At 62.0% G+C, this 27,296-nt stretch overlaps 4 protein-coding genes across 6 annotated transcripts in view; 3 read left to right on the top strand and 1 right to left on the bottom strand.

Annotated features, from left to right (window-relative positions):
• The window catches only part of USP2 (ubiquitin specific peptidase 2), a 51,757-nt gene extending 49,669 nt beyond the window's left edge, over positions 1-2,088 (top strand). For both annotated transcript variants that reach the window (XM_074977214.1, XM_074977215.1), the window contains 2 exons: positions 98-218; positions 624-2,088. In XM_074977214.1, the coding sequence (XP_074833315.1) occupies positions 98-218; positions 624-711 (209 nt within the window). In that variant the 3' untranslated portion in view covers positions 712-2,088. The remainder of the gene's footprint in view (positions 1-97; positions 219-623) is intronic.
• Positions 2,089-6,274: 4,186 nt separating this feature from the next.
• Positions 6,275-15,793, top strand: MFRP (membrane frizzled-related protein). Its single transcript, XM_074976734.1, has 13 exons — positions 6,275-6,328; positions 7,203-7,329; positions 7,880-8,008; positions 8,347-8,502; positions 8,992-9,226; positions 10,212-10,342; positions 10,700-10,825; positions 11,363-11,439; positions 13,139-13,287; positions 13,773-14,080; positions 14,737-14,871; positions 15,194-15,321; positions 15,527-15,793. The coding sequence occupies exons 1-13, from the start codon at positions 6,275-6,277 to the stop codon at positions 15,779-15,781; spliced, it is 2,010 nt and encodes a 669-aa protein (XP_074832835.1). The 3' UTR covers positions 15,782-15,793.
• The window catches only part of RNF26 (ring finger protein 26), a 35,083-nt gene continuing 20,251 nt past the window's right edge, over positions 12,465-27,296 (bottom strand). Inside the window, exons 2-3 of the transcript XR_012642559.1 lie at positions 20,015-20,346; positions 12,465-12,937 (exon numbers count right to left, since the gene is read on the bottom strand). The gene's annotated coding sequence lies outside the window, so the exon portion shown is untranslated. The remainder of the gene's footprint in view (positions 12,938-20,014; positions 20,347-27,296) is intronic.
• C1QTNF5 (C1q and TNF related 5) lies at positions 21,212-26,049 on the top strand. Of its 2 annotated transcripts, none has more exons than XM_074976944.1 (3): positions 21,212-21,341; positions 23,597-23,823; positions 24,378-26,049. In XM_074976944.1, exons 2-3 carry the CDS (start codon positions 23,616-23,618, stop codon positions 24,893-24,895), a joined length of 726 nt encoding a protein of 241 aa, XP_074833045.1. In that variant the 5' UTR covers positions 21,212-21,341; positions 23,597-23,615; the 3' UTR covers positions 24,896-26,049. The 2 variants fall into 2 exon arrangements, with proteins under 2 accessions (XP_074833045.1, XP_074833044.1); XM_074976943.1 differs by having other exon boundaries at positions 21,260-21,341; positions 23,553-23,823.

Raw genomic sequence — 27,296 nt, 5'->3', positions numbered from 1 at the left:
CCTGTGACCGCGCTCCCTCCCCCGTCCATGAATAGAAGCCAGTAGTCCTGGCTGCCACCGTCGCCTGCTCTTGCTAACGGCTGGGTTTGCTCTGCAGACCACGCCATTTATAACCTGTACGCTGTCTCCAACCACTCGGGGACCACCATGGGTGGCCACTACACAGCCTACTGCAAGAGCCCCGTGTCTGGCGAGTGGCACACGTTCAATGACTCCCGGTAAGGCTGGCACCTGACTGCTCAGGCACAAGCATACCCAAGCCCCCCCAGTGTTGCCAGGCATCTGTGGGGACCAGCAGGAGGCAGCTCTGTGGATGTGGGGCTCCTCTGCCTCTGGGTGTTCTGGGGGAGATCTGCAGAGGTGGGGTGGTGGGGGAGCTGTCTGGGCTCTGTGGAAGATGTGGGGTGTGGAAGATGTGAGGTGATCTGGAGCTGCACAGGGTCAGGGGGTGATGGGGGGGAGGTTTGGATGTGGGGTGATGGGGGAGCTGCCGAGGCTCTGAGGGTCGCGGAGGGCAGCTGCGTGGATGTGTGGTGTTGGGGGGGGGGCTCCTTGTCCACCCTCCCCAGATCCTGTGTCCACCCTGCCTCTCCCATGCTGTGACCATCACTTTCTGCCTGCAGCGTCACCCCCATGTCCTCCAGCCACGTGCGCAGCAGTGACGCCTACCTGCTCTTCTACGAGCTGGCCAGCCCATCTTCCCGCATGTAGCGCCCGGCCCCTGGCCGGCCCCCCAGGAGCCCAAGAGACGCAGTATTCAGGCAGCCCTGACTTGGGCGGGGAGTTGGACTCCTCCGTTTGTCTTTAAACGAAACCAAGACCCAGAAGACAGGAGAGACACCACCCCTCGAACAGGTCCAGTGCCCTGGCCGGGAAGGAGACTTCTCCTGCCTGGAGGCTTGATGCAGTGGAAGGTGAAGAGAACCAGAGCCACAGGCCACTGACTGCATGGACACTGGACAGAGGATGCCCGCACAGGGGCGCCTGGTGGGCTCAGACAGCTGCTATTGGCTGTGGGGGGCAGGAGCTGGATTTTTAGCGTGTTTTGTTCTTTTTCTTTGGTGTGAAATAAAAGCCGAGGGGCGCAGGGGCGTGCCTGTCCCGTTACCTCCAAGCAGCAACCCCCGCCTCGCCCTGGGGCAGAGACAAGCGGGGCGTGGGACCCAGGAGCGCCTCCATCTCATCATGGTGGAGCCCTGCCGCTTGGAGCCCGCTACTGAGCCTTGCTGCAAGGGAGCCCCATCTGCAATTGCACTATGGAAACACTGCGGCCGCTGTCTGGCCCACCCGCCTCCGCTCACTACAGCCGGGGGCTGCTCCACTCCGCCAGACTGTGCACCCGCAGCTCGTCGCCCGCTGGCTCGGCTCCTCCCATGAATTCCCGACTGGACACACCCTGGCCAGGCTGTGGCCCGCCACGGAGACCAGGTTTGCATGGACGGAACCCTGTGGTGCCACCGTTCTGCCTCTCAGCGATTCGAATGGACTTTTCTCGGGCCAGAGCGCCTACCCCAGGGTTTGCTGGGAGCCGCCGGGGAGGAGGGATTCTTTTTGGATGGGACTGACCTGCTTCCCGTACAATGGTGCCTTAAAATACCCTGGGAGCAGGGAAGGAAGGGTGTGTTCCCATAATCCTCTGGGGCATGCTCAGCCTATGACCCGGGAGCCGGCTTTGAGCGGGTGTTCTTTGAGCCCCTGGCAATGGAGAGCAGCAGCCTTGCGCCACCTGACACAGCCCTCCCCCCCCAGCCGTGCCCTGCACCAGCCAGGAAACTCAAGGGCCTTTTTAGCCTTTTTTCTAATTTATTCACATCCCCTTCCCACCTCCAGGGCATCTGGCTGCAGGGGGACAAACCCCACGAGACCCACAGGCCGAGCAAGGTTGGGCCTGCCCCTGTGGGAGCATCCCAGCCCCTTTGCCTGCACGGGCCCGTGCTCCGCCCCAGCAAAGGGCTCCTAGGGCTGACACTGCTTGGAAGGGACATTTTGCAACCGCACAACAGGTTCTCCGTTCAGTGGAGAGGCCCTGCTGAGTGGGAAGGGGCAGGGGGCAGGCTCGCCGGTATGGGAGCAGCCCAGCCTGCACCGGGAGGGTGGGAAGGGAGGGCGGGAGGTGCCGGAGCAGAGCCGGGTTGGTTATTGCTTGTTTACTGTGTAAGCAATAGGGGGAAGAGAGGAAGAGAGCCAAGTACAAGGGAGACTTGTACAGAAATAAATTTTAGCTTGAACACCATCACTGGGGCTCGGCTTCATTGTGTGCGTCTCGGCTGGGGGAGGCAGAGGACCCAAAGGCCCAGCTCAGAGGCCTGCAGCTGGGGTAGCCCATGGGCTGGCCCCACGAAACAAGCTGCAGGGCAACGGCAGCTCCAGCTGGTTCGCCTTGTCAGACGGTGCTGCCTCCCCTCCCGGCTCCTCGCTGCCCCTTCCTGGGCAAGATGGTGCTGGGCTGGGGGACGGGGCCTGGCTGCCCAGAGTGCCCGAGATTCCCGTTACCCCTCGAGTCAGGGCAGGGGGGAGAGCAAGGCCACTCTCTGGCAGACCTGCTAGAGCCTGGCTTGGGCAGCACAAAACAGCAGGAGCTGTGACACCCCGCTCGCTGCAAGAGGGACCCTGGGCTGGCGCAAGCAGCAGAGATCCTGGCGCATGGCAAAGCTCTGCTCCGTAACACCCTGCCCGCCCTTGCTGGCCAGCCACTGACACGGCCCCTGCTCTGGAGCTTTAAGCCTTGGGCTGACACTGCCTCTGTCCTGGCTTCTGCAGCTCAGCTCTACCCAAAGCCCCTGAACAATGAGCCTTTTCTCTGCTGCTTAGGAACCGAGAACCAGCTTTGCCTTGAGGGGCTGCAGGAATGTGCCCGGCTGGGCTCTGGCACCACGCACTAGGGAAACGCTGCACCCAGCCAAGTGTAAACAGGGCTGGGGGAGACAGGGCTGGAGCTGAGCATGAGGTGAGCTGAGGGGGCCATGCAGAGGGGTTTCACTCTGGCCCTTCGCCCCAGCTGCCAAGTGCAGGAGAGCTGGGGAGGCCTGGCGAGAGAGTTCGCACATTCCGGCAGCGAGGGAGGGGATGCTCGTTTGCACTTAGGCTTGGCTGGTGAAGCAGGGTTCCCCAGGCCCTGCCTTCACCCCTCCAGAAGGACAATGCCACAGCCCAGCTGCCTGCAGGCCAGCCACTGGGGACGTCCTGAGGGCTTTCTGCATCAGCTGCTATGGTGGAGCTGGGGGCAACCAGCAGCTACAGCCAGGGTCAGGTGTGGGGAGGGACTCCAGGCCATGGGAAAAAGCCCCTGCTCTATCTCCCCAATCAGGCTCCATCCCGAGTCCCCAGTAGGCTGCCCTTGACCCAGCAGCTGGGTTCCAAGCCGCAGCCATCCCTGATGCCCTCGGGCATAAAACCAGAGGTGGACCTCAGCGCCCATCTGCAGCCACCAGAGCAAAGGAGCAGAGGGCTGGGAGCGGGGCCGGCGGAGCTCTACACCCCCGTGGTCGTGGTGACGGCTAAGAGTCACGTCGGAAGGCATGCAAGCAACTCCGGCGCTGCCCTCTCCCGGGCAGCCAACGGCTCCAAAGGCGGGTCTGAAAGTGGGATAGCAGCACCTAAGCTGGGCCCCTTAGGCAACAGTAGCCCCTGTCAGAACCTCGCCAAGTCGTCGATGCGTGCCTCAGTTTCCCCAATAGCTCTGACCTATTGGCACAGCTCCACTGGATCTCTGCTCCATCCCCTGCCTGGAGCCATCACTAGAGAGAACCCCTGCAGGGGGCAGAGCCCCACGGGGGTCTCGCTTCCGCTGGACGGTGTAAACCATGCAGCCTCACCCCTCTTCTCCTGATGCCGTGTCCCCAGCACTGCTGCTTCACGGGGAGCTCGGGTCAGCGTATCTGACTGAAATCCTCAGGAGGAGACCTGGGGCCCCCCTCGCCCACCCACACATTTCACCAAGCGTCTGCAAGGACTCAAGTAGCATTGTCAAAACAGTCCATTTATTTGGCAGCTGGAGCACAGCCCAGCACCTCAGCGTACCTGCAGGCTCGCTCACAGGCCAGCCAAGCTTTAGCAACCCTGTCTCCGCGCTGTGTCACCTCCTTCCTCAGCTCCCCGGCGAACACCCAGACCCCTTCCGACAATAACTTTTTTTCTTTCCCCCACCACCGCCACTGTTCCCGGCTAGCCGAGCGCGTGGGCAGCTGCCCACGAGAGATCGAGGTGCTGCCCAGCTGATTGGCAGAGTGCGCACAGCCAGCAGCGTATGTTTCTATTGGCGGTGCACATCTCTATGTGCGTTGGTGCACATAAAATTTATTCCTCCCATGGAAGGGAAAAGAAAGAGGCAACTCTGCCCGCCACCGCCTGCCCAGTCCCTGGCTCTCCAGCTGGGCATTCTGCTCAGCTTCCCTGCAGGGGAGGAGGGGAAATCCATCTGCCTCGGAGGGCACTGGTTGCTATGTCCTGGTGATTGAGTTTGCCACGTCCTCTTCAGCCCAGAGGAGTCGGCCGCCTCTGCTGGTCTTTTAAGGGCCCGTGCCGGGATCAGACAGGGGTCACACCTGCATAGTCTTCCCCAACACCCCCAGTAACCAGGCACAATAAGGGGAAAATGAGGCTGCCATTGGCTAAACACAATTACAGAAAATTCCCTCAACACCCCACTGGACATCACCAGGGTGGCTCAGGCTCCATGCATCACTGCAAGCCAGTGGCTTGAAGACGCCCCTATAGACTGGGCTACATGCTAAGCATATCTCCCCGTCGCCCACGGGGGTGCAATCCAGACCAGTGAGAGATTCAGTCACCACCTGCCTTTAACCCTGGGGGCCTCCCAGCCAGACTCCCCCTCACAGACCTTCCAAAGGTCCATGTAGAGTCGCAGCCTGGTCCAGCCACACTCTGGCTTCCAGAAGCCTAAATGCTACTAGCAGGATGACCCCCTGAGACAGGATTCAATCCCCAGCCCAGCCCTCTCCTGAACAGTTCAGGCCCCCCGGGGGGTTTCCCCAGCATTCAGCTTGTGGCTCAGACAGGAGCTCCTTCCCCACAGCGCCGGGTGTTTGGGGTTAAAACCAAAAAACAGAGGTAGGATGCAGTGAATGCAAGCAGCAGACGAGAGCAAATGCCCAGCTCAATGTCACAAGTGCTTGCAGCTAAAGTCTAACAGGCCAGCTTGGTTTAAGAGAGTCTCACCCCACCCCGCCTTCCAGCCAGGCTTGGTTAAGTCCTCTCCCGGAAGCCTGAAAGTCCCTTGGTCAACATCATGTGGGGGTCTCTGCCCCTTTTATGCTCCAGTGAACCCTTGGGTTGGCCTCTGCTGATGGTCCCCTGGAAAGCAAAGTTTCTCCCAGACGCGGAGGAGGCAGCGTGGAGCTGAGTGGTTACGGGGCACCATGCTCCTTGCCCTTCTTGTTTGTTGAAGGGCCTCTCCCTCTGGTTTGCGCCATCTCCCCCTGATGTTCTGAGGGCCCTACTGACCTCAGCTGGCGCACAGCACAAGTGACCCCGTTCCTTTCTACCCGGACGCCCGCCAGCACCTTAGCCCAGGCAGGCGGTGGCATCCTGAGCACAGGCCAGCCTCCTGCGGGGGACTCCAGAACAGCACACAAAGTTTTGATACCCGAGTTACTCGTTTTCAGAGGATTCCCTCCCACGGCCTATTGGGCACCAGGGTTACCACAGTGACGCAAGGGGTGAATACTGGGGCACTTGCCACCGCAACAGCGCCAGCGTCACCACTTCTGGGGAGGAGCACGGCAGCTGCTTCCCAGCCCACAGCACCAACCCCACGCAACACGGCAGAGGCAAGGCAGATCATCACACCCGCTTGGCAGGGGACCCCGCCGTGCATCCCCAATCTGGCTGCCTGAGCCACTGGGGAGCAGCAGAGAGAGCTGGCCCTTTAAGAGGCCTTTTTTGCCAGGCCAGGGGATGTGACCTCAAGATCGTCAGCTGAGTTGGATTAAGGGGTGGGGGGGGTAAGTGCCTTGGGGTTTGTTTAAGGCTTTTAGAATTCTTTCACTCCCAAGCGTCTTTCCTGCCCTCAAAGCCCAGTCCATTTCCATTCCCTGCAGCAGGGCTCACCTGCTCAGGCTCCCAGGGCCCAGCCCCAGCCCTGCAAGAGCCACTCAGGCCGGCCTGGGGAAAGACTGAACCCTGGTCGTCTGTCACGGTGAGCAGGAGCTACCATGCCCGTGGCACAGGGGCCATGGGAGGAAGCCGGGGTCCCCCTGATCCAGAGGACAGGGGCGGAGTTCTAGCCAGACCCTGCCAGCAGCCACCCCCCACCATGAAGGACTTCACTGAAATCGCGCTGTGCCCCGAGAGGCTGGAGCAGAGTAAGGTAGGGACGGCGGTAGGTGCTGCTGGACCGGGAGCTACAAGGGGTCTTGGCCTGTCACAGCCCTGCCCCCAGGGGCAGAGTCCCCTCCCAAGCCCTGAGCCCCTAGGGCCAAGTGACCTGCACCACTGCTTGCTATGCAGCCCCTCTCCTGGTGCCAGCCCCCAGCAGGGGTTCATCACTCACCTTAGGGCCTCACCCCTTTCTGGTCCAACGCTCCGCTCTGACAGCGGCTCGTGCTGTACCCTCTGGTTCTCCGGGCTCACGCTGCTTTCTCTGACTCAGCCCTTTCCTCCTGGATCCACTGTCCCAGGGCCGCTCCAGGCCTTCCAGCTCCAAGGCCAGGCCCTGTACCACTTTCCCCGCAGCAGGGAAGGGGAACCAGCCCTGCCCACTGCCCCAAGCTCCAGCCCAGGGGCCCCAAGTCCAACAGGTACAGGCTGGTTGCTCCCAGGCCCCATGGCTATTGCCCTGGACTCCCCCAGTTGACTGCCCTATCTCCCTGTCAGCACCTGCAGCCTGTCTGCTCACAGCTTCGCCCCTCTGGCCAGCCCCTCCTCCTGGCACCTGAACTTCATCTCCCATTCACCCTGCTCCCCTCCCCTCCCCTCCTGGGGCAGTAGATGAGGTTGATTGATCTCATTTCACCTGCTCTGCTTTGCCTGGGGCAGAAACACACTCTCCCCCTGTAGCTCCTGCTGAGCTCTCCCTGGGCTATGCCCCTGCACCCAGCGCCATCCCCTGGCACACTCCTGCTTCCCTAACGGACATTACCAGCCCGGACCCCCATTAACAAGCAGCCCAGCGCCCCCCTGCAGCCCCACACTGCACTCATGTCCCTTGCTCAGCCCCCGCGCACCTGCTCTGTGTCTTGCAGATGGAGTTTTGCAATCCCATCTTCGAGCCCGAGAGCGAGGGGGCTGGCTGCGCGCCCCCTGCCCCGCACCAGCACCAGACAGAGGGGGAGAACAGGAGGGGAGCTGCATCCCCCTGGGATGGCCTCGGTACCAGCTGCCCAGGGGCCAGAGCACCCGTTAGCACTGCTGAGTGGGCGGCCCGTGGAGGACAGTGAGGAGAGATGGGGGAGCCTCCAGCCAGGGGGAGATGGGCCGAGCAGACCCCTGGGGTCTCCTGCTTTGCTAGTGAGGGAGCAGCCCTCAAGCTGGGGCTCCCTGCACTCTATGCATGCCAAGGAGTGGGCCCTGTGCCCCTCTGCAGCTCACTCCAGGCCCTCCAGTTGCACTGCGTGTACCACAAGCGCCTGAGTGTGAGCAGCAACCCCGAGGCCTCACCCCACACAGCGCCAGGGCCAGGGGATTGGGTACCCCAAGGTGCAGCATTGCTCCCTTGGCTGCAGGGGTCCTGGGCTAGTCCCCAGAGCCACATCTCCCACCAGAATCCCCTCCCCAGCTCCTCCAGCCACGGGGATCCTATCGCCCTGCCCTTAGCATGGTGCTGGGCCCCCCCCCGGCCTCTCCCCCAGGGTCTATGAAGGAGGGGCCCTCGGGCCTGCTCCCCAGTGACCCCACGTGGAACGCAGAGCTCTCCCCGCAGGCCAGCCGCTCTGGAGCAGGGTGGGCCGGAAGCACAGGCCAGACTGCAAGTTCTCCTGGCTGTGCATGGCGCTGATGAGCACCTTGCTCCTGCTGCTCATCGCCTTGCTGCTGGGGATCGTCCTCTCCCGTGAGTACTGGGCAGGGGGCGGGTGGGGGCTGCCTGACCCAGCTCCAGCCTTCCCTGCCCGCAAAGCCTTCAACGCCGAGGGGCTGGGAGCACGTGCTGGGGGACCCAGCGGGCCTTGGCTGCTGCTACCCTCACCCCACCCTGGCTCCCCGTGATCCAGCTGGGGGCAGAGGCAGGATTCCCCCCTCCTCCAGCTCTGAGGCCCCCACAGGTGGGCTGGGGAGAGCTCAGTGCCGAGGAGAGGGGACAGCTGCAGCCTGGGGCTCCCCCAGCGTCTGGTCCTCGCACCACACCCGGGGCCAGTGCCTGAGCCCTGCCCTTGGCTCTCCCTGTGGAAGCAGAGCAGCAGTCCTGGCGCTCGGCCACACCTTCCTCAGCGACTGCATCCGCCCGCCACCGGGAAGAGGCCGCCACCACCCCTGCTGGCCCGGCCGAGCCCACGGCCACGGCGCCACCGAGAGCGCCGCCACGCCCAGCCACGACGCCAGAGCCCAGTGAGTGCTGGGCGCCTGCTCGCAGCCCCCTCCCCAGGCAGGGCACCCAGAGACCTACCCCAGCCTGCTGTCCACAGGAGGGCACCAGCCCCTCAGCCGCACCCTCTGGCACCAGGACAGTACAGGGAGCCCCATCCTCACCTCCCTGACTAGCCCCACGTAAGCCCAGCACGGGGAGCAGCTAGGAGAGGGGATCTCCCCCACTCCTGTGTCTGACTAGGACGAGCACAGTCCTCCAACCCCCCCCACAGCTCCCCCCAGGCTGGGGCACAGAGAGGGGCCCTTCCCCCACCCCACAGCTGCCCCCCCCAGGCTGGGGGCACAGAAAGGGTCCTTTGCCCCACCCCACAGCCCCTGCCAGGCTGGGGGCACCGGGGGGGGGGGGCTCCCACTCACCAGCTACCCCCAGGCAGATGTGGGGCAAGAACCTCTCCTGGCAAAACCCACCATAACACCTCCCTCTCCGGTGTGTCTTGTCTCCTTGTGCAGCCTGTGGGGGGACCCTGCAGGGCCCTGAGGGCTCCTTCAGCTCCCCCGGGTACCCCGTCCCCTACCCGCCCAACACCCTGTGCATCTGGCGCATCCAGGTGGAAGAGGGGCTGACTATCCAGCTGAGGATCGAGTCTCTCAGCATGGAAGGCACGCGGGGGTGCCTCTTTGACCGGGTGGAGCTGTACGAGGAGCAGGGGGCGGACAGTGGCTCCCCTTGGGGAGGGACTGCCAGGTAGGGAGCTGCTGGCCGACGAGGTGAAGCACAGCCTCACACCCCAGCTGGGTCTCACATGCCCAGCCCCGCCTTCCTGGGGAGCCCCAAAGAGACCCATGCCGAGAAATCGCCCAGTCCCCTCAGCTTGGGGATTTGGGGACTTGGGCACTGGGCCAGTCAGGGGCTCCCCTGGCTGGATTCTTGCCCAGGGGGAAAGTGCCTCTTGCTGGCCCCTCTTCTGGAGCACGTGGGGTAGCCCAGGCCCCAGCCCCGCCCCCCCCAGAAGTTAATCACAAACCAGACTTCTGCTCTGCCCCAGGCTCTTGCCAGTCTTGGCTGGCCATTTCCCACCAGAGACCTGCCTAAGCCCCTCTGGCCCTTTAAACCTCCCTCCAGCTGGGCCCTTCCTCTCCAGGGTGGGCTTTGTGCCACCATCACAGGAGCCCAGCACATGGGGCCGTGGGTCAGGGTGGGGGCATGGGTGGAACTGGGTGGAGGGGAGCTGGCACAGCGGGGACGTGGGTCAGGGTGGGGGCATGGGTGGAACTGGGTGGAGGGGGGCTGGCACGGCGGGGCCGTGGGTCAGGGTGGGGGCATGGGTGGAACTGGGTGGAGGGGAGCTGGCACGGCGGGGCCGTGGGTCAGGGTGGGGGCATGGGTGGAACTGGGTGGAGGGGAGCTGGCACGGCGGGGCCGTGGGTCAGGGTGGGGGCATGGGTGGAACTGGGTGGAGGGGAGCTGGCACAGCGGGGCTGTGGGAATCAGCTACCACCTGCAAGAGCAAAGTTTGCCCCCTCTGCCCTTGGGCCCAAAGGGGAGCCCTGGCCTGGGCCTGTGGGCTCTCCCTGCAGAGCAGCGCAGCAGGGTGGAGTGGAGGGAGCCCAGTGGGGCTGTCCTGTGCTCCGCTGCTGCCCCCCAGCCCCAGATCCACACCCAGGTGCCCCCTTCTGCTCCCTGCCCACCGCTGGGGCCCCCGGCTGCACCCGCTTGCTGCTCACTGCAGGTTTTGTGGGGACGTGGCCCCCCCGACCATCAACACCAACTCCAACGGGCTGCGCGTCACCTTCGTCTCGGACAACAGCGTGGGGGCGCCGGGGTTCACCGCCCACTTCCGCGCCATTGCGCCCAGCAACAGTGAGTGCAGCCCAGGGCTGCCCTACCCCTGCCCCGAGCTCTGCCCAAGGCTGGGACACCTGGTCTCTCCCTCAGCCTGCAGGAAAGGGGGGCAAACAGGCGCAGAGCCTGGGGCGTGTGCCCGCGAGAGGGAGGGGTCCCGCTGAGGCCTTGGCATGGCGGGTGGGGGGGAGGGGGCTCTGTAAGACAGCTGTTCAGAGCTGGCCCCGCAGGCTTTCAAGCAGTTGAAGCCCCAGGGGAAGGGGCACCGGCCCTGGGCAGGCGGCTGCTGAGAAAGGGGCATTGCCAGGTTCCCAGGCCTGCGCCGCGCTGGCTTTCTGCAGCCGCCTGGCTTCCTGGCCCCTCCATCCTTCCTAGGGAGCTGTGCCTGGGACGAGTTCTTCTGCGACCAGGGGCGCTGCCTCCACCTGGCCTTCGTCTGCGACAGCTTCCCCGACTGTACGGACAAGAGCGACGAAGCCAACTGCAGCCTGACACACAATGGTGCGGGCTGCGGGCGGCCGCCAGCTCGGCTCAGAGCTGGGGTGGCCGGGCTGGAGAGGGGGGTGGCCGGGCCAGGGATGGCACAGCATGGCTCAGCGGGGTGAGGCTCTGGACTGGCCGCACAGTGGGGTATCGGGGTCAGGACTTGGGCACAGCTGGCCAGCAGGCGGCCAGGCCAATGACAGCAGCTCACCGTGGTGGGGTAGGTGAGGTCCAGGCCTGGCAAGCCAGGGGATGCTGTGGGTCAGAACTGGGAGGCATGAGCAGGGCTGGGGGAGGGAAGGCCCATAGAGTGGGGGCTGCGTGGGGTGGGATTGGGAATTGCAAACAGAGGGAGAGAGCAAATCCCTCCCCAGGACAGGCGGAAATGGTCTTGTCCCCGGGCTGCAGGGAGGGGGCCCCTGGGAAGCCAGGCTGCCGGGCAGTGTGGGGTGGAAACGGGGAGCGCCCGTGGGGTGCAGGACGGGAGGCCCAACCAGCAGGTGCAGCTGGGTAAAAGCAGAGCTCTGGCCCTGTGGCCTCTCTCTCCCCTTCCAGAATGCGGTGGGTCGCTGACCGGCTTGGAGGGGCACTTCTCCACCCCCAACTATCCCCAGCCCTACCCGCACCAGCAGGTGAGGGGCAGCAGCCGGGGGCAGCAAGAGTGAGAAGGGGTGGAGGCTGCAGGGAGGTGTGACACAGGGTCAGCTGGCACTCAGGGCAAGGGACAACCGCTGTGCAGCCAGAAAGGAGAAGCCAGGTCTACGGAGGACGGGGGAGGTGGAGAGGGTCAGATCGCCCCTCTGCTGTCCACGCCCCAGCAGCATGGGGACTTCCAGCCTCCCATCCGGAGGCAAGCAGTGATTTCATGCCCCCACCACGCATCAGGCACACTGCTCTGGGAGGAGCCCTTCTGTGGGGCATTCCCCCTTCAGGGACACACACAGTCATAGAATCCTAGGGCTGGAAGGGACCTCAGGAGGTCATTTCGTCCAGCCCTCTGCTTCAAGCAGGATCAACCCCAACTAAACCATCCCAGCCTAGACCTTGTCAAGCTGGGACACAAAAACCTCCAGGGCTGGAGATTCCAACACCTCTCTCGGCAATGCATTCCAGTGCCTCTCCACTCTGCTGGTGAAGTAGTTTTTCCTAATATCCAGCCTACACCTCTCCCTTTGTAACTTCAGACCATTGCTCCTTGTTGTGCTGTCTGACAACACTGAACAGCTTCTCACCCTCCCCTTCACAGCCCCTCTTCAGGAAGTTGAAGGATGCTACTAAATCACCCTTTAGTCTTCTCTTCTGTAAACTCAATAGGCCCAAATCCCGCAGCTTCTCCTCATAGGCCATGTGCTCCAGCCCCTTAATCATTTTCATTGTGCTCTGCTGAACCTGCTCCAGCACATCCACATCCTTTTTATACCAGGGGCCCAAAACTGGACACAATACTCCAGATGTGGCCTCACCATTGCAAACAGAGGGGAACAACTTCTCTAGATCTGCTCAAAATGCTCCTCCTAATGCACCCTAGTATGCAATTAGCCTTCTTGGCTACAAGGGCACACTGTTTACTCATATCCAGCCTTTCAGCCACCATAACCCCAAGGTCCCTTTCCATTGTACTGCTGCTGAGCCAGCCGGTCCCCAGCCTGTAACAATGTTGGGATAAGCCACTTGGCTTCCACAGTCACCAGGACTGAACCTTGGAGCCATCATCCTGCCCTACGGCGAGCTCCCTGCAGCGAGTGCTCCTGGGGGGACCGTGCCCCTCAGGAAGGGCAGCGATTCCGCTTGCACTGGCCCAGCCGGTTTACTGGATGTCGGGAACACACCACAGACAGTCCCCCGGCTGACATGCAGAGAAAGTAATAGCACAATGAATCTGTGCCCACTCCAGCACCCTCTGACCCCTTTGGAGACCCAGTCTGGGCATGGCTCCTTCCCTCCCAGCAGCCCCTATTGAAGCACCCTACCTGGTCCCTGCTCGGTCCTCTGTGCTTGTTCCCCTGCTGGTCACACCCCTGTCGGTGCCAAACGTCCATGCAGTTGCGGGGGGCCATTGTCTTCTGGGCATCTCTGTGGGCAAGGGGCCCCAGGCCGCGAGGTGCCAGACACAGCTGGATCTCTGGGTCTCTGCAAAAGGGGGCACAACCTTTTCCCACCACTTCGATAACCACACACCCTGCCGGGGAAACTGAGGCACGCCCGCTTCATGCAAATTACCATGGAATAATTCCTGTGCCATCCCTCCCAGCCTGCGCCCAGCTGGCAGTTCCCCAGCCAGACTGGGTGAGGGGTGTCCGGCGCAGGCTGACGGGTGCGGCTCTCTGTCAGCTGTGTCTCTGGCAGATTGCTGTCCCCGTGGGCCACGTGATCGACCTGCGGTTCCACAACTTCAGCTTGGAGCCGGCGGCGGACTGCACCTTTGATGTTGTGGAGGTGCACGACAGTGCCGGCGTGGATGCCCCCAGCCTCCTGGGCAGGTCCGCACGCTTGCAACCTAGCAAGCTGCAGCTGGGTGCAGGGGACTGGAGGAAAGAGGGGGAGCAGGGCTGCCTCGCACCGCCACCTCTCCCTGCCTGACTGAGTGCCTCCTGCGCCAGCGCTGGGGAGACCCACGCCTGGCCTCCCCCAGACCCAGCACTAGCTGGCTCCCAGCCGCCACCCATCCCCAGGTGCTCTGCGAAGGAGGGGTGGGTGGAACAGCTGGGAAAGGGCACCCCAGCCTCCCCCGTGCCAGTCAGTGCCCACCCAAGGCACTAGCCAGTAGTCGGCACACGCTGCGGGGCTGCACAGGGAGGGGGCATTTGGCACTGGCCAGCCAGAGCCTCCCATATCTTGTCCATCCCCGGTCTCCATCTCTGCTGCTCTCTTATTCCCCCACCCCTCCATCTCACTCGCCTTTATCTTCATCTCTCTCTCTCCCTGCCCAGCCCTCTCACTCCCCTCACAGTGCCTTTCCCCGCAGGTTCTGTGGCTCCCAGCTGCCCCCTGCCCTGACCTCCTCCCGGCACGTCATGACCGTCTTGTTCATGGCAGACGAGGGCGTGGCGGATGACGGGTTCTTTGCCACCTACCGGGCCCGGAACGCCACAGAAAGTAAGTACCTGGGTCTCCCACGCACCTTCCCCGCCAGCCGAGTCTTGCTCCAGCTGGGCGGCACAGCAGCCCCTGCCGAGCTGACCCCATGTGCTCTCCCCAGGGCGCTGCACAGCCGTGGGTTCCTCGCCAGCTCCGAGCGGGGCATCACATACAGCGAAAGCAGCCTGGCTCTCGGTTGTTGTGGGATGAACCCATCTCCCCCACACCATCAACCTCCCCCCACGGCAGTGCTGCTCCTTCAGGCTGATCCCAGGGGAGCTTTGCTCGAGGGGGTAAAACAGCTCTGAGGGGCTGACCCTGGGCTGGCCGGACACCCTGGCGCTTCTCAGCAATGAGCCGCCTGCAGCTGAGACCGAAGTGATCTCATCCCTCCCCGGGCTGAACAGAAAGCACCAGAGCCCAGAAATCTGAAGTGACAACCCAGAGAGCCTGCTCCTTTGCCCTCTCCATTTGCCACCCTGTTGCCCAGGGGGACTTGGCCCCGGCCAGTGCAGTTGCCCTGAAGGCAGATGGGAACAGAGGCCCAGGCTTGCCTGTCTGGAAAGTGACGCCAGCCCAGGGAAGAGGGGAACTGCTGCCGCTGTAGCTCGCCCGGCGGGTGGACACTCAGTCACTGTAGGATAGCACTGTGCACCTGGGGATCTGCTCCAGTGACCACGGCTGTTTCACTGGACACCGGCCATTGGAATTAGTGCCCGGCTGCTAACAGGTGTTCGGGTCCATGCTTCCCTTACCGTAGTTCCCCGGCAGCCCACGACTGCATCACCCCATCACCGTACTCGGGTGGTTACCTGATCGTACTGACACCTTTCTGGCTGCTCGCCCCCCAGAAACATGCAGCCCTGCGGAGTTCTCCTGCCCAACCGGGGAGTGCCAGGTGCTAGAGGTGCTCTGCGATGGCTGGCACGACTGCCCAGGCGGCAGCGATGAAATCAACTGCACGGGCGTCTTGCCTCCCAGCATCGGTGAGTAAGAGCCCCAGCTCAGCCCAGCTCCCGCAACCAGCACCGCTTGGCCGATGGGGTGGGGGGCTGAATCCGACAGTGTCAGGTGGAGCTGGGTGGCTCTCAGCCCAGCGCCCAGGGAACATCTGTCCCTACACTCCGGTGTGACCCTCAGCTCAGCCACCTACTCGGCTGGCATCCAGGTTGCGGAGCCCAGAGGTCCTGCGAACAGCATCTCCAGCCGGACACCCCATTTCACCAAAGTCCTAACAAGGGCACCTCCCTGCTCCCCGGCTCAGTCACCTTCCATCCCACTGGCCTTCCTCCTCCTCTCCTCCCACAGCATCCTCCTGCCAGCCAATCCAAGTGGAGATGTGTTTGGGCCTGAACTACACCACCACCTCCTTCCCCAACATCTGGCTGACCATCCCGGACCAGCAGGCAGCTGCAGCCATGCTTCAAGATTACAAGGTGAGCCCAGCCCAGGGGCTGAGGGGGGAGCTGTGCTGCCCGGCGGGGAGGGGGGGCCAGCCAAGTGGGACACCCCCACCCTCAGTGGGAAGCGAGTGGGCTGGGGGTGGGTGGAGAATTTGCTTGGGAGGGAGGAGGGGACTCGGGGTGATGGACCATAAAGAGGCTGCCAGCAACGGGGCTCACTGCTCCCTTCTCCTCCCAGACCCTGATGGGGCTCTCCTGCTACCAGCACCTGCGCTTGCTGATCTGCAGCCTCTTTGTGCCCTGGTGCACGCCGGCCGGGGGCGTCCTGCAGCCCTGCCGGGCCGTGTGCCTGACGGCACAGCAGCGGTGCCAGCCCGCCCTCAGCCTCCTCAGCCTCGACTGGCCCATCAAGTGCGACGTCCTCCCGGACTCCAGCGACCCTGGCGAGTGCTTCAAGCCAGGAGGGGGCGGCCGCGCCAGGGGCGCGAGGTGAGGAGGATGCGGCCCTGCCTCCGAGCTAGGCCGACCCCTGGAGAGGCCGTGGGGCTCAGCAGCCCCCAATAAAGGTGCCGGAGACGAAACCACCCACTGGGAGACTGCTGCCCCTTAACTCCCCGTGGGGTCCCCTCTGAACAGTCCCCCGAGAGAGCCGCCAGAGCAGGCCTACAGCACGGGCTGCTGGGCTGGGATCCCCCCATTGTACAGCCACAGCACCTTGGCCTCAGCCCTGGGGTCAGCCAACCTGTGCCGCCTTCTCATCTCCCACCCCCACAACTCCTAGCAGAGAGGAAGGGGACCCTCTGCCCTCTCTGCCGCGCCCCCCACCCTCCTGCCCCCACAGTCTACTTCCTGCAGCAAGGTGACAGCGCCGAGCTGTTCAACCCAGGAGCGGTACCCACCACCTCCAACATAAGGGCCCCCCAGGGTCCCCACCCTCTTTGTCCTGATGTCTGTGTGGCCAAATGTCACGGAGGCAGAGGTGATTCTCACTCAGCAGGGAGGGTTACGGGGTGACAGGGACACGGCGGATAACAGACTTGTCAGCACAGGAACCAGAAGCCGCCAGTACAATCCATCTCAGGGAGAGGGGCCCCGAGGTGGTCCCTGAGCCAGGGCCTGGACCCCCGTCTTCCCTCTCCAGCCAGACCAGACTGCCCCACTCAACAGCCCAGTTCCAATTCCGACCAGCTAGGCCCCTGCTTCCACCTTTGTCCTGTTTCCCAGGGAAGAAAGGTGTCACCTGGGGACCTGGGTTACACAGCACAGGGAGGGCCATTGTCTGCATGAGAGAAATCATTACACCAAAACGCTTCTCACCACTATACACTCAGGCCGTGCCTAGGGAAACCGAGGCACCCACCTTGGGTTACCACAGGACAGCAGGAAACACATGCAACCTAACCAGGGGGGAATAAAATTCTCACACACTCCCCTTTGTCACACCATTGCCTCTCGCCCACCTCCTGCTTGGTGCAGGGTGAGACCCAGCGCTGTGTTAATACCTGGCCTGTTGCAGGGGGAAGGCTGCTTTTGCGGACTGGGTCTGGGACTCAGGAGAGTGGAGTTCAGCCCCCAGCTCTGCCACAGACTTCCTACATGCCTCGGAGAAAAGAAAAAAACAAAAATTCTGTCACAACTCAGAGTTCCCCATCTGTAAAATGGAGGCAATGCTACTACCTTACCCACTGGGTGTTCTGAGGGCCAAACCACAGCTACACGGGGGAGTGTCAGGCCCTGTAGTGATGCAGGGCCATGGAAGGACCTAGGTAGATGAAGAACAAAAAGCACCTTAGAAACAGTACCATCTCCAGTGTCACACGCATCTGGTACCCACGCCTCTAACGTGGCATCTCACCTGGGCAGCTGGGGGCTTTGCTGGCCCGGCGCCACACAGCTGTCTTTCTGCCTTGGCCGAATGCCACTTGTCCACAAGTGGAAGTGTTAACTAGCTCACCGTGCACACACATGGGCTAAGGCAAGACCCAGCGCACTGTGTCCCACTTGGCATGGCTGTGTGTGTCTAACAAACAGCTGCAAGACTCAGCAACTCCAACCTTTCAAAGACTAAGCTGGCCTCACAGCCTCCTGAGGGGGCAGGTCAATTGTACACCCATGTCAGCACTGCGGAAACTGAGGCACGGGGTGGGGGTGTTATTTGCCTGCAGGGGCCAGGCCAGGAGCAGAACCCAGAAAGTCCTATGCCTGGCCTGGGTGGGCCACTGGAAACAGAGTCCTAAGGGGTCTGTGGACGAGGAGCTAGGGAGTGAGATAAGAGCCCTTGTCTCTCTGGGGCAGACATGGCTCTCGGCAGGGCAGGGCTGAGATTGTTGGGAAGATCAGAAAGCCCAGAGGATAAGATCTTGTCCCCTTTGCTATCCAAATCCCTCCCATTTCAGGGGTGGGTGGAAGGGCTTCCTGGCTCTGCATAGGTCTGGGCCCCTCTCACCGAGAAAACAGGGGAGGAATTCCCCACACTCACTGTGATTTCTGACCCCCACCCAAGCTGGAGAGGGTGGGAGGAGCTCTCCAGCAACCCCAGGAAGTGGGTGGTGGATCCTGCTGCAGAGCCAGGGAAGGGCAGAAGGCTGGAGCTGCCAGCTGGGTGAAGAATCCTGGCCTGACTCCTGACCGCCGGCCACTGAGGCTGGCTGTGCCACAAAGCCACAAACAAGCTTCTCCTGGCCAAAGACAGCCTGCGGGTGTCCCGTCGACTGGGAGGCTTCGCAGGCCAATGTGGCTGGCTGAACACCACCCCTGGGCTGCCACCCGCTCGGCTGGGGATCTCAGCTCAGAAGCACACAGAGGAGTTAGGCTCAGAGTAGGGCTCCCGCCCGCTCGTGCACAGCACCTGGGAACCCAGCGCCAAGATGTGACCGTATCTCACCCCCTCTAGTGCTCAGCAGTACCTGGGAGCGCCGCACGGAGATGTGCCCACATTCCACCCTCAATGGTGCACGGTGCCTGGAAACTCTGGCACTAGGACATCACTGCCTTTCCCCCCCTCGCACACACTAGTGCTCAGCAGCACCTGGAAGCCCTGCACCGAGATATGACCACATGCCACGTCCCGCCCCACGCCCAGTAGTGCCCAGTGCCTGGAAACCCTGGCACGGAGACATGACTGTGCTCCCCGCCACACCTCACCAGTGCGCAGCCGCACCTGGGAGCCCCGTACCAAGATGTGAGTGCACCTGGCCCCTCTCCCATGAGCGTGCTGCAATAGGGAACCGTGCCACCAAGGTGGGAGCCTGGCCCCTCTCACACCTGCCACAAGCACACAGCCAGGCACCGAGTCGTGACCACCCCAAGCACATGGTGCTCAGGCACCCAGATGCCAAGCTATAACTGTATCGCTTCTCCCTCCCCGGCCTTCGCCTGCCCAGCCTAAAGCTCACCTCCCGGGGACCCCCCGGCCCAGCCCAGCCCAGCTCATAACATCACTGCTCCCCCCACTCCCGTACAGCACTGGAGATAGGCCCATGTCTCCCCCAACAGCTCAGCACCTCCAGCTGCCTGTGTACATGGCAACAGCGCCTTGTTGCCAGAAAACCGCCCCACGCTGCTTTTCCAAGCCAGCCCGTCCCACTTCCGAGGGAGGACAGTGGGGCAGAGGGGGGCTCTACCCCTCTCTTTGTTTGGCAGCGCTTGGACTGTTGCCGACAACACTTCAGCGACAATACCAATACTAAAGCAATAGATGTCTGAGAACGGACATGATTTCCAGTAGCGTTTGCGCGCTTTCCATTGCCCTCTGTTGCCTCTGGGTGGCCGATTCCTGAGTGGAACCTGCAGCATACTCTGGTGCGGGGCAGAAGAATGGGAGCATGGGGTGTGTCAAGGGGCAGGGCAGAAAGCTCATGAATTGGGGAGTGTTTTCTGAACTGACTGGGAGTAAGCATGGGAGGGGTCAAAAACTCTACGGAAGTGCACCTGTGTGGAGACCGTCCATCCCGAAAACACCCCTCCCACCACTTTCAAACCCTCTTTGTGCTCAAGTCACTGCTCACGAAGAAGCCCAAGTAAGGAACCACCTGGGGTAACAAGCCCACCAGAGCAAAACCCTGCGCTGGCAGTAGCGGGGGCGAGAGAATTCGTCACTGATTTACTCCTCGGGATCCATGAGGGCGTGTTACTGGAGTCAGGGCTGGTGAAATCAGGCAGATGGACCGTCCCCACTGGGTGTTCTTGGTACCCAGAGGGGCTGCCTTTTGCTTTAAGAGCTCAACAGTCGACAAGGCCCGTTGAGTCCCTCGCCTCTGCCAAAAGGAGGCAGTGTTACCGAGCAGTTAGAGCAAGAGCAGGCCTGGGACTTCAGGGGTCTGTGCCCAGCTCTGCCGCAGCCTGGCTGGGTAAATCATGTAACAGCCCACTGCCTCAGTCTACCCAGCTGTAAAGCGAGGTTGCTGAGGGTGATCTGCCTTCCAGGAGGGCTGTGAGGGCCCGGGTATGACTGAAAGCACAAGACCAGCACAGCCTATCGCTGAGGTTAACTCCTGCCAGAGGGGAGTGGGACTTCCGGGAGAAGAGGACATCTCCCCCAGGGGCAGCTCCAAGGAGAGTCACAAACTCACAGGGCACACAGCCCTCTGCCTGTCGGTGTCCCCAAGAATTTCCCCTGGGCCCAGGGACCCCTTCCTGCATCCTCATGCCAAACAGAGCTGGGGCACGAGCCCCTTGTGCTCTGCTCAGGGCTGAACTGAGTTAAATAAGAGTTTCAGAGGCTTACCTCGGGCGCCTTGTCTCCTGCACCAGCTGCACACGCCCCCACCGTGGTGGCCCTGGTATTTCAGCTATTCCCAGCATTGCTTCTCCACATCCCTCTGCAGAGCTGGCTGTGGCCTAGCCCCGGGGCTTGCAGGCACTCATGGATCAGCCGCAGCTCCCGTAGCACAGCGTACTCGAAAGCCATGGAGGGACAGGGGAATGGGGGCTTTATCGCCAGCCTTCAGGCGGAAAGCTCCAGGCTGTGGGGATCAGGCACGTCGCAGGGTTCCTAGTGTTGCTGCTGTCCATCCAGCTCGCTTGCTGTCCAAGGAGAAACCTGCAGCCACCCAGGAGCTGAAAGACAGAAAAGCGAACATAGGCCACATAAAGGGTCTTGCAAGGCCCCTGGCACGGCCAGGCTTTGGCCGCTGTGTTTCACTCGGTACTGGAGAGCGTTGGGTGCTGCGCCAGCAAGGGTGCGACACCAGCCTGCGTGTCGTGCTGATGGCTGCCTGGCACGTGTGTTCGTGGGTACGTGCGCAGGGCCCGTGATTTTAGAGGTGTTGGTCAGTCATGTTTGTGTATCCCGTGTGGGCTTGCTGCTCGTATGTGCGGCATGACACTCGGCACAAACGGGCACACTCAGCGTCTGGTGCACGTGGGGCCCGTGGGTGCAACAGTTGGTGCCTCATTCCTCCACTAACCAGCACCGAATCGCAGCAGCCCTCATGCCCTTTACTCTGCCCCTGCTGTGCGGCTTGGCTCCCAGCGTTCTCCTCCAAGACCTTCTGCAAAACACCTGCATGGCCCAGGCACCCCGGTGCTCCCCTCAAACAGCCGTGGGGCTCTGCCGGCCTCGCATTCCCCTTCTTTTCCCCAGCCCTGACACTGGGCTCCACGCCGCCCAGAGAAATCACCACACAAATGAGGCAGGCCGGCTCTGGCACGGCGAGCTCTCCCCACGGCACAGACAGGCCTGCACTTCCCCAGTGCCGGGAGCGGACACATTCATGGCTACTCCTTTGATGCAGAGGATGCCAGTGGCCTCCTTCACCCTCCGCTTCCCTGTTCCGCCATTGCCCTCGGCGGCTCCTGCCGGACTACGGGTTAAGGGGGGTTTCACCTCCATCTCTCCCCCTACTGGTTACAGCATTTCCGACACTGGGATATTTTTCCCCTCGGCTTGTAGCTCTTGGCTGTCTCTGGAAATCACTGATTTCCTTCGGCGCTTGGGAGGAGAGACAAGGAGGGGAAGGGCGGGGGAAAGACAGCCGGAGCTGGAGTGGACAGGAAGAGCTCACAGAAGAAAGGGACCGAAAGCAGGCGCAGCAAGAGAGCCGGGAGACCCAGTAAGTGAAGTTCACCAGCTCCATCTGCTCCTCACCAAGCTGGCTGTGTGGCCACAGGCACCAGAGGGGCCTGGGATTTCCCTGAGCAATGGCTGGGCCCGGGAGCTCAGCTGGCTCCTGGCTGCAGCCGTGACACATTCCAGCGGCGGGATCTGTTTTCCTTCTTTCCATTTTACTGGGAGAAAGTTGCCGGCAGGAGCCCAAAAGGGGAGAGACCTGCCCCCCTTCCCAGTCCCCTCCCCGGGGAGCCCCGCTCATCTGGGCCAGGCCAGGGGAAGCCTGTGTGGGGTAACGCAAGGGAGGCCCAGGCGAAAGCGAGTTGGAGAGCAGCCCTGCTGGAGGACCAGGAGCCAGGGGGGCAGGGTTGTTACTGGCCTGGCAGGCAGGGGCAGCCCCACGGGCTGGGTTCTGGCTGTGCTGGGAAGGCAGGCAGAGGCTGGGGGGGGTGTTCCCGCACATCACAGCCTTGGGGAACAGAATCGGCACCCCTCCCCCATCCAACCCCACCCACCTAAGGCTCTGGGAGGGAGTTTGGGTGGGGGAGGGGAGGGGTGCAGGCTGTGGGAGGGACAGTGAGGGGTGTCAGCTCCAGGATGGAGTCGGGGTGCTGGGTGCAGGTGCTGGGACAGATTGGAGAGACTGGGGGCCTTTAAAACGGCACAGGGGGGACAGGCAGAGCCGGGGCAAGCCCAGGCCCCAAACTTTGGTAGAGCCTGACCCAAGGCCGGGCACATCCTTTGGCCCCGTAGAACTCACGCCTGCACCCCTGTCCCTGGGAGTGGTGATTCAACCCCTGGGGACACCCCGTAAGGCAGAAAGGGCCCCGGCCTCCTGCCCCGGAGAGGGGAGCATCGGAGCACAGCTGTCACCAGCATCTGAGCAAATGCAAGCTGGGGACTCAGAGCGCGGGGGGGAGCGGGGAGGCAAAGGGACCCCAAGAGGGCAGGGCACAGATGTGTTCCTCAGCACAGCCCTCTACGCACCCACACCACACTCCACAACTCACAGCCCTCCATGCACCCACCCACCCACACCACACCCCAACACACTCCACGGCTCACAGCCCTCCACACACACCACACTCCACAACTCACAGCCCTCCACACACACCGCACCCCAACACACACAACAGCTCACAAACCTCCACACACACCACACCCCAACACACTCCACGGCTCACAGCCCTCCACACACCACACCCACACACACACACCGCACCCCAACACACACAACAGCTCACAAACCTCCACACACACCACACCCCAACACACACCACGGCTCACAGCCCTCCACACACACCACACTCCACAACTCACAGCCCTCCACACACCCACCCACACACACAACAGCTCACAAACCTCCACACACACCACACCCCAACACACTCCACGGCTCACAGCCTATAACACACCTAACCCACAATCACTCACACGCCCCACAGCTGACAGCCCTCAATACACCCAACCCAAAACGACCCACACACCCCCACACAGCCCCCAGCATGCCCCACACCCACCTGCACACCCCTCAGATCACGCCCCACTGCTGCTCCCACCCTCCACAGTTCACACCCACAACACAAACACATCCCCCAGCTCACAGCCCACACCGCACTCAACCCAAAATCTCCCACGAACCACAGCCCATAACACAACCCACATCCGCAACACAAATACACCGCAAAGCTCACAACCTGTGACATCCCCTCCACACACAACATACAACCTAACAACCCCAGCCCACAACACACGCACACACCCCACAGCCATATACTCCAAAGGTCACAGCCCCAACCCACCCAGCTCAGCTACCCACCCACACACCCCACAACTCAGGCCCCAGGATGCTCCCCACACACCTCGCAAACCAAGACATGCACACTCCACAGCCCATGATGCCCTCCGCATCCAGCTCACAACACACCATGAATGCACCCCATGGCTCACAGAAGACTCTCCATACAACTCCCTCTCACGCACACACCTGGCCCGTCTAGCCACCATTCCCAGATACCTGGCGAGGAGCAGACTGGGCTGCCCAGGCTTGTGGGCCGGTGTGCCATACCTCCTGCCCTCGACCACGTCACTGGTCCGTCTAGTCCTGCACCCGGCATCTCTGGGCCCCAGCCTCAGGCGTGTCTCGTGGCATGAGGGCAATCTACAGCCCACAGACCTTAACCAGAGCTCCCAAGCTGTCTCCTTCCCCTCTCAGCCTGCTGGAGGCTGGGGAGACAGAACGGCTCTCTCCACTCCCAGCCCCTTCTCAGCAGCTGAGATGAAGCAGCTCCTCTTCTTCCTCGGGCTGATCGTCACCGCCACCCAGATCGAGGACAACAAGATCCCCAGTCTGTGCTCTGGCCAGCCTGGAATCCCGGGGACCCCCGGTACCCACGGAAGCCAGGGTCTTCCTGGCAGAGATGGACGGGACGGACGGGACGGAGCTGCTGGGATGCCAGGAGAGAAGGGAGAGATTGGACAGCCTGGTAAGGAGACCTCCCTGCTGGGGAATGCACTGGGAATGGGGTGCAGCTCCTGGTGAAGGAGGCCCCTGTGAGGCAGAGGTGGGAAAAGTACCCAAAAAGTTACTTGAGTAAAAGTACAGCTGCTGGGGAAGCAGGGGGCTGGCTTACGTTCGAGTTACTGGTGTCCCTCGGGAAAACTCGTTAAAGTGCACACATCACATCTTGATTGTGCTCAAGTAGCTAGAAGTGAAGCAGCTGCACTTCTCCTCCAGCAACCTTCCAGGCACCCCTCCTCCCTTCTCTGTGAGCTGGGCCAGTTGGGTTACCCAGCCAGCCAGCATGCCAAAGGGGCAGGTGCAAAACGGCTGGGTCACAGGGGAATAAATGACAGGCCGTACAGCTGAGCAGGCCCTGTCTGCTGGGTTTGGAACCCACGACATGCAGCCTGGGGCACTGATCCCGCGGCAAGGGGTGTCTCGCGAAGCAGCTCCAGAAAGGGCCAGGCCAGGCCGAGCCAGCGGGTTATGAGTGGCCCCTCTACTGTCCCCTGCGATGTTCTCTCTCCTCCCCCGCAGGAGTGCCAGGTCCCCGCGGGGACAGCGGCAGCCCCGGCATGAACGGCCTGAACGGGGAGAAGGGGGCGCAAGGGGAGTGCGCGGTGGCACCCCGCTCAGCCTTCACCGCCAAGCGCTCGGAGTCGCGCACCCCGCCCTTGGCCGACCAGCCCATCCGCTTTGACGTGGTGCTGATCAACGAGCAGGGCCACTACAACGCCGACACCGGCAAGTTCACCTGCGAGATCCCCGGCGTCTACTACTTCGCCGTCCATGCCACCGTGTACCGCACCAGCCTGCAGTTCGACATCATGAAGAACGGCCACTCGGTGGCCTCCTTCTTCCAGTTCTACGGCAACTGGCCCAAGCCCACCTCGCTCTCGGGCGGCGCCCTGGTGCGCCTGGAGCCAGAGGATGAGGTGTGGGTGCAGGTGGGGGTGGGAGACTACTTCGGCTTCTACTCCAGCATCAAGACAGACAGTACCTTCACTGGCTTCCTGGTGTACTCCTACTGGCAGAACTCGGCCGTCTTCGCCTGAGCCTCTGGCAGCTGGCGGGGAGGGCCACTGAGCAGCGCAGGCCCCTTGGTGTTTGGCCCACCCCCATCACGCCCCCTGGGGAGGGAGCCCCAAAAGGCATCGGGGTCCAGCGTGGTGCTGGGAGCCAGGACTCCTGGGTTCTTCTCCTCTGACGCTTCCCACTCCTGTGTACGGTGGGGATAACAGGGCTTCCCTACGCCAGGGCAGGACGCTGGAAGGATTCCTTAGTTAGTGCCGCATGAGGGCTACCTATTCTTATTATCACTGGTGCATGATGTCTGGGCAGTCTCAGCCCAGCAGGGCTCTTGGCTCCCCAGGGCCCTTGCTGTCTGTGCACAGGAGGTGCAGAGACGTAGCTATTGGGTGTCACTCGCCATAGCCGTTCAGTATGGAAGCAGATTCCCTGCGTGTGAGCGCCACAGCCCTGAGAGACTGGCCAGTGTTCAGGGCACAAAATCCCTGGGATCCATGGAGCTCACTTTCCCCCTATCACGGCAGAGAAGCCAAGGGCTGGGTGGGGACTGGCCTCCCAGCCAGCTGCTGGGGCTGCACCCTCCCTGACTGGGGCATTTATCACTCTCATTAATAGCTTCCAGCCCTCGAGGTTTTTAAGTCCCGGCTGGACAAGGTCCTGTCTGGGATGACTTAGTGGGAGTTGATCCTGCTTGAAGCAGGGGGCTGGACTCCATGACCTCCTGAGGTCCCTTCCAGCCCTGTGATTCTGTGATTCTCAATGCTCAGGCCTGGACAAAGCCCCATGCAAGGAAGTGGGAAGAAGATCCGGACAGATCCCCATTTCCTCCCGGGGGGAAGGAGAAACCCCCTGTGATGCCAGTTACAATGGCCCAAACCCTGCTCCCACTGAGAGCTGCCACTTCACAAGCAGCAATCCCTGCATGGCCTGGCTCCCCCAAGCACTGTCCAGCCCTGTCCAGAGCACACCTTGCATAGGGCCAGCGAGTGGAAGCCCCCTGGTAGATAGGTGGCAGCTCAGCTGCACAAACCCGCCAACCTCACCTAAGCTGTCAGCTGCTGCCCCGGGTCCAGAGACCACCTTGCTTTCATGCCAGCCAGACATCGCTCTCAGTGTGTGTACGATCTCCCCCAATAACCCTCAATAAATGGGCTCTGAACTGCTCGTCAGCCTATGAGCTGTCTGCTCCGGCACGTCTGACCGTGTTTGGGTCCTTGTCTGTCCCCCCACCCCAGCTCGCATGTCGTGTGCCCATCACGGCATGTCTCTGGGCATTGTTTGCATGCTCGCCAGGGCCCATCTGTCTGATATCAGCTCCTGCGCACGCTTCAGTGTCGTGTTTTCTGTGCTGTGCACGACTAGGTGTGCAGGTGTCCTCTCTTAATGGCACGTCTGTGCACGTTAGCCCGGGTCGGCTCCTGTCTGCTCTTTGGGATCCAAGTATATGTCAGCCTGTGTGCGAGTCAGGGCTCGTCACGTGCCTCTGCTTCCAGGCAAGTTTGGGTGCCTTTTCTGCCTGTCAGGACCCGCCAGCATGTGTCTTCTCTTGCATCCATCCACGCTAGGGGAGGTGGGCTTGTGTCAGCGCCCATCTGCTTCTCACGCTTCATAGCTGTGAGCCAGGCTCTGCTCCCCCTCGAGCCCCTGGAGGCCATTTGCAAAGTCCCTGTGCTGGAAACAGAAGACTCAAGCCAGCCGGCCACCCCTGCTTTTGCTGCTCATGCTTAGGCACCCGGGAGATGTACTTATATCCACGCCAGCAGCTATGACTTCACTTAGGTGATAGCTGAAGACACCCGTCCTAGCCCTGCCTAGCAGCAAGCAAGACCTACGGCATCACAGCCTGTGCTCTCCCGACTGAAAGAGATGGGCTTGTTTAGTCTGGAAAAGAGAAGACTGAGAGGGGACAGGACAGCGGGTATCAAGTACCTAAAGGGGTGTTACAAGGAGGAGGGAGGAAAATTGGTCTCTTTGGCTTCTGAGGATAGGACAAGGAGCAATGGGCTTAAACTGCAGCAAGGGAGATTCAGGTTGGACATTAGGAAAAGCTTCCTGTCTGGGTGGTTAAGCAGGTGAATAAACTGCCCAGGGAGGTTGTGAAATCTCCTGCATTGGAGATATTTAACAGCAGGTGAGACGAACACCTGTCAGGGACAGTCCCCATGGTGTTTGGTCCTGCCGTGCGGGCAGGGGACTGGACTCGAGGACCTCTCAAGGTCCCTTCCAGTTCTAGTGTTCTTCAATTCTATCTCCTTGTCCTACGTGCTGGAAAAGGAAGATGGACCCATTGCAGAACGCCCAGGTAACCCTTACCTGCTACTGTCCCCGTTCCCACCTGCTCAGGCCACCTCTGCAGCTGTAGATATCCTAGCTCCACCCCATAGCGGCCCAGGGAAGGGGTCTCATTCTGTAACAGGCCTTTCTCAC

Source organism: Carettochelys insculpta, chromosome 25 (assembly GCF_033958435.1).
Source record: "Carettochelys insculpta isolate YL-2023 chromosome 25, ASM3395843v1, whole genome shotgun sequence".
Classification (NCBI taxonomy): Eukaryota; Metazoa; Chordata; order Testudines; family Carettochelyidae; genus Carettochelys; species Carettochelys insculpta.
The sequence above is the reverse complement of the archived record's forward strand: the minus strand, read 5'-3'. Positions and strand labels throughout refer to the sequence as shown.